The sequence below is a fragment of the Psammomys obesus genome, unplaced genomic scaffold (genome assembly GCF_907164565.1).
Source record: "Psammomys obesus unplaced genomic scaffold, mPsaObe1.curated_primary_1811, whole genome shotgun sequence".
Taxonomy (NCBI): Eukaryota; Metazoa; Chordata; class Mammalia; order Rodentia; family Muridae; genus Psammomys; species Psammomys obesus.
Genome location: NW_026596095.1, coordinates 9,952,367 through 9,958,366, shown reverse-complemented (window position 1 = coordinate 9,958,366; position 6,000 = coordinate 9,952,367). Strand labels below are relative to the sequence as shown.

Below are 6,000 nucleotides of genomic sequence, written 5' to 3'. Positions count from 1 at the left end.
ATCTATCTATCTATCTATCTATCTATCTATCTATCTATCTATCTATCTATCTATGCTTGCTTATTTGAGGCAGGGTCTCACTCTAGCTCAGGTTGACATGAAACTCTGTCGCTTAGATGATTTTTTTTAAAGTAGTCTCTTGATATTACAGGAGCAAGCCACCATACTTGAGATAGTTAAATTTCAGTTAAACAACAAATCTCTCTTAGTATGTCCCAAATAAATCCCAAAGGGAGCATAATTATGCTCAAATAGTTTATGATTATCTGAAATTCAAAATCAAATATATAACTGGTATTTCATCCACAAGTCTAGGCCTAGTTAGCCCACATCCCACACCTCCTAGAAGCTCTCAGACAATAACCTTGGAGCACCACGACTATGATGGCCTTCACGACTAAGATGGAAAGGAAGAGGGCCCATCCCTGGTCAGTGCCTCTTGCTTGCCTGGAGTGTTTCCTGACATCCTAGCGTTCCAGGCCCTGCACCATGGACAAGTCAAAAGACTGGGCCGTAAAAACACCATGTAGCTTCTAATCACACAGCTCCCCATGCTAGAAAGCAGAGCAGGCCCAGGCTCTGCCACCCCCACGGAAACATTGAGAGAACGCTGGCTCCTCCATGGGATACAGGCTGATGGATAGTCAACCTGGGGCCCTCTGACAGGGGTGTTCCCATAGATCATTCTGTATTTGCCCGCGCCTCATTTCATGTCTTTAGGCAAAAGTCTGCCCTCTCTCTCTCCAGAGGCTGAAACCTCTGGAGATCATTTTGTCTGATCTCATACTCCAGAGGAGGGAGCTGAGGAAAAGGGAGGTTGGGGACAAGCAACAGCACACTTCCATAGGTATCCTAGTTTTCTTTCCACTGCTGTGATGAAACCATGACTAGGAAGCAACTTGGGGAGAAAAGAGTTTATTTTATTTCAGAGCTTACAGTCCATCATGAAGGGGAGTCAGGACAGGAACTCAGGGCAGGAAGTTGGAGGCCATGGAAGAGTACTGCTTCTTAACTTGCTCTCCATAGCTTCCTCAGCTTTCTTTCTCAAACACCCAGGACCACCTGCCCAAAGATGCCATCGCCTGCGGCAGGCTGGGCTCTTCCACATCAATCAGCAATCAAGAAAATGCTCCCACAGGCTTGTTTCCATGCCAGTATGATGGGGACTGTCCTAAGTTAGGGTAACTATAGCTGAGATGAAACACCTTGACCAAAGAAACTTGGGGAGGAAAGGGTTTATTTGGCTTACACTTCCACATTATAGTCCATCACTAAGGGAAGTCAGGACATGAACTCAAATAGGTCAGAAACTTGGAGGCAGGAGCTGATGCGGAGGCCACGGAAGAGTGTTGCTTGCTGGCTCCCTCCTCATGGCTTGCTCAGCCTGCTTTCTATAAAACCTATGACATTGAGGGCACCACCCACAACAGACTGGGTCCTGTTCCATCAATCACTAATTAAGAAAATGCCCTACAGACTTGCCTACAGCCCAATCTTTATGGAGGCATTTTCTTGAGGTTCCCTCTTCTCAGATGACTCAATATTGTGCCAAATTGACAAGAAGTAATCAGAACAGAAAGCACATGGGGATACCACAAAACTCCCTCAATCCCTCCCACTCCTTCAATGTTATTCACTAAACTCCTATTGTTCAGGGTCCAGGATAGTGACTGGGGATTTAGAGGTGAATAACACAGGATTCCTGTTCTTTGAAGAGCTCCCTGACTAGCTGGAATTATGGGCATTCAGACAGCATAAACGTAAGCTCAAGTAGAGCAAAGCCAGAACATGGACGAAGAAAAATTATAAGGTCAGTCAGGGTTGAGAGAAACTTGGTGGCAAAATACCTGCCTAGTATGTGTGACACTTTGGGTGTCAAACTTAACATAGATGAGAGATAGAGAGCAACATAGAGGGGTCAGGAAGAGAGGGGGAAGGAAGAGAAAGCAGGAGGATAACTAGTGAAAGTTCCTAGAGTTTACCAGGCATAGCGGCACACACCTGATATAATCCCAGCATTCAGGAGGTTGAGGCAGGAAGATCAGAAGTTCAAGGCCATCCTCAGATGATAGTGAATTTGAGGCCAGCCTGGGCTGCATGGCAGTCCATCTCAAAACCAATAATGACAAAGTACTTGTTCCTTATTAAGAGTGTCTGGCGACATTATAAGTGCTTCATGTATTTTAATTTTTTCGATCTTCCCTTATAACCAGCATATATGGCTGGCATTTTTGTATTTGCATTTACAAGGGAGGGAATAGAAATAGAGTGGTGCATCCTTGTGTCTGATGTCACACAGTGTGTAGGTCTCACAGAGCTCTGGTTCCTAGGGACTTGCAAATACTTATCAACTCTGGTGAGTAAGAAGAGTGAGGACTGGGCAAAGAAAGAAGGCTTATGAGCTTCTTCATTGAGGAAGCAAGATCTCAACTGGGTCCTGAAGCAGGTGTAGGAGTTTTCAAAGCTGGGGGTTTGGGGATGAGACAGAACTATGCTCCTCTGTTTGTTCAACGATTCCCTAGATGGAAAGAGGTGTTGAGATGTCCTCTAGATCTGTGCTCATATGCCAGGAAGAAAGGGCCAGAAGGGAAATCTACTGACGGTGACGAGCAAAGCCTTCCTGTTTAGTAAAGATGCTTAATCGCAGCTTCCACTAGGGACACGGGAAAGGCCTATTGACCTCTTGGCTGCCAGTTCCGGTGGCCACGTTGGGTAAAGGTCACAGAGCTAGATGAGGTGGAAGTCAAGATGGGGGCGCATAGCTGACCAGCTGAGAACCAAGGTGGCCTGGGAGGTGCAATGGGAGCTGAGTGGGGCGGTGAGCAGCCTCTCAGTAGTGAGAGGGAGAATGTGGAAGTTACTTATCTGAGAGCACTGACTACTCCAGTTAGGAGCACAACCTGGTGACCCTGGCCCCTCGTCCCCTCCAGAAAGAGTCGCAGTCCTGATGCCAAGAGGGCAGCAGCTATTGAACAGCAAAGGTCATGGCTGCACAAACTTGAAGGAAATTTCCCCTAAATTCCAACCCTTATCTCTAACTCCTTTTTATGACCAACTGGAAATCATCACGGGCATTGCCGGGACCGGAGTTTTATGAGCTGAAGAAAAAGCAAATGGGAAAAATGAGCAATAGTTCTGATGACACCTCTCCTGCGATGAAGACAGAAGCCAGGCAGTGCCGGGCAGCCAGGCCAGCTTCCCTGTGCCTCCTCAGCAACTGACTCTTCTTTGCTTGGCTCTTTCCAGGGATAACCACAGGGTCTGGATGATTAGAAAGCAGGCATGGGCTCCTTCATGGTGGCATGGGGAACCCCTCATCAGCTGTCTCCACCAGGTGGGGAGCGGACTCCTCCCTCGTCTGGGCTTAGACAGCGGAACCCTGTGCAGACCTTCATCTCAAGACAGACTCTTGCTGTGAAATTCTTGGCTTATATTTTGGTCTCCCCTGGAGTCAGGAGGGGGTCCTGTCCACAAGAGCGTTGGCCCTAACACCTGAGATTCTCAGTCTCCTAGAAACTTGCTAACAAAACAAAAACAAAAACAAAACAAAACAAAAAAACTCGGCTCAGCCCTATCCCGAAAACTTTGGACTCAACTGAACTGATAAAACCTGGGAACTTGCATTTCTAACAAGTACTCCTGTGTCACTGATGTTAATGGCCACTGGGACACGATGGCAAGTCAAAGTTTATTATGTACGAGGCACGGGACTAAGCATGGGAACCCCTAAATTCCACTCAGGCTCTGAGGAGTTTTTGTTGTCGAAGAGTGTGCAGAATAACTCTATGAAGATGCTTCCCCCATCTTTTTGTTTCATTTCAGGAAAAAAGAAGCAAATAGATGTGAAAGCCATGTTTTTGTGTAAGTATAAAAATTATTATCATTAGTGAGGCTCAGTGGTACATGCCTGTAATCCCAGCATTCTGGGAGGCAGAGGCAGGTGGATCTCTGTGAGTTTGAGGCCAGCCTGGTCTACAAAGTGAGTCCAGGACAGCCATGGCTATACAGAGAAACCCAGCCTCAAAAAAGAAAGAAAAATTATTATTGTTGTTGTTGTTTTTCAAGACAGGGTTTCTCTGTGTAGCCTTGGCTGTTCTGGATTCACTTTGTAGACCAGACTGGCCTCAAACTCACAGAGATCTGCCTGTCTCTGCCTCCCTGAGTGCTGGGATTTTAAAGGTGTGTGCCCCAACGCCCAGTGAGCATAAAAAAATTATTAACATGAATGAAATAAATTTGGTTAGAAATGTTTAGAATGAGCATGTCTTGCACCGGTAAGCAAGCGGCGTGGGAATACAGAGGTGGCCCTGCTCCTGCCCTTGTCAGATATGGTAGCTGTGATAGCCAACCTCTACCTATCCGGTTCTTTTTTTTTTAAGATTTATTTTAATTATATTCCTCTGTGTGTGTATCTTTCTGTGCATAGATGTGTTCACATGAGTGCAGGTGCCCAAGGAGGCCATAGATGCTGGATCCCCCAGAAGCTAGAGTTGCAGGAGGTTATAAGCCACCTGACGGGGGTGCTGGGAACCACACTTGGGTCCTGTCTTGGTCACTGTTTGATCTAGTCACTCTATAGGCTGAGAAGACACGTGACCAGGCAACTCTTACAAAAGAAAGCATTTCATTGCGGGGTGGGGGGTGAAGTTTCAGAGGTTTAGTCCATTATTATCACGGTGGACAACATAGTGGTACTTATGGAACTGGAGCGGTAGCCGAGAGCTACATCCTGATCTATGTGTAGGGCAGAGAGAGACTGGGTCTGGCCTGGGCTTTTAAAACCTCAAAACCCACCCAAAGTGACACATTTCCTCCAACAAGGCCACCCTTAATCCTTCTAATCCTTTCAAACAGTTTCACAGCCTGGCGACTAAGCCTTCAAATATTTGAGGCTATGAAGGCCATTCATATTCAAACCTACTTTTTTGCAGGTCCTCTGCAAAAATAATGTGTGCTCTTATCCACTAAGCCATCTCTCCAGCCTCTAACACACACACACACACACACACAGTTCTTGACTGGAGCCCTTCCCTCAGTTGCTTGCAGGTCAGCTTTCTCCTTCGTAAGGGCACTCTTGTCCTCACACGACTCCTGACAGCCAGGAAACACAACAGAGTCTCTGTTTACATCAACCCTCCTCTGGGATGTAAGTATCCTGAGTCAGGGCCTTTGCCTGCCTGGCCCATACTGTTCCAGTTCCTATAGCTGTCCCTGAAGATCTGATTAGTAAATGAATGGTGAGATTCCCCCACTCTACAGGGTAGGTTCAGCTTCACGATTGCTCTGCTTCCTTCAAGTTTCAAAACCTGGGAAGTCTTATGAGTGCCAGTGCTGCTTCAGACTGCTGTGATGGGGTTCTCGTTGGCTCAGTAACCCCCAGGTGTGTCCCTGAATATGGAGCATGAGTCATGGATTCTGAATATAGACGCAGAAGGGAAAAGAAACAGAATCACCCTTGTCTCTCTCAGGCTCAGTGCTTTTTCCTCCTCTTAACAGGCCTCACTTACCTGTTCCACACGAACTTGGGAGCTGACCAGAAGATGGGCAACTGAGTCAGACAGGCCAATGTTTTTCTTGAGAAATAGAGTCATTGTCTCTTCATCTCTTAGGATGTCTCGGATTTGTAATCCTCTTCCTGCACATGAGTGAAAGAAAGAACAGGATGTTGAAGGGAGATGAGTCGAAAATAAGAAAAGCAGCTAGAATTGACTGGAAATATTTCTACTTGACTCTTACAAGAGAGCTGTGTTCTTGGTTTCCTTGGGAACTCTTGGAGGTTAAGGCTGCTGCCAGTATCTGCCACCCATCCAGTCATACCACTTACAGCTAAAGAACCTGGCACAATACAGTGGAAAGGCATAGAAGGTGGGGGATGTTAACCTGGGGTGGGTGAGATCTCAGGTGCTTTTTAGGGTTGGACTAAGACAGGGGCTTTCAAGAGAGTGAAGGGTAAGGAACTACAGAAGGGGAATTTTGGCTATATTTAGAGACATCTTTGGG

General features: G+C 46.5%; 1 protein-coding gene across 1 annotated transcript in view; it reads right to left on the bottom strand.

Moving 5' to 3' along the window:
• Abca4 (ATP binding cassette subfamily A member 4) overlaps window positions 1–6,000 on the bottom strand; it is a 121,729-nt gene that overhangs the window by 97,817 nt on the left and 17,912 nt on the right. The window contains exon 5 of the mRNA XM_055628198.1: window positions 5,508–5,635. Within this exon, the coding sequence (XP_055484173.1) occupies window positions 5,508–5,635 (128 nt within the window). The remainder of the gene's footprint in view (window positions 1–5,507; window positions 5,636–6,000) is intronic.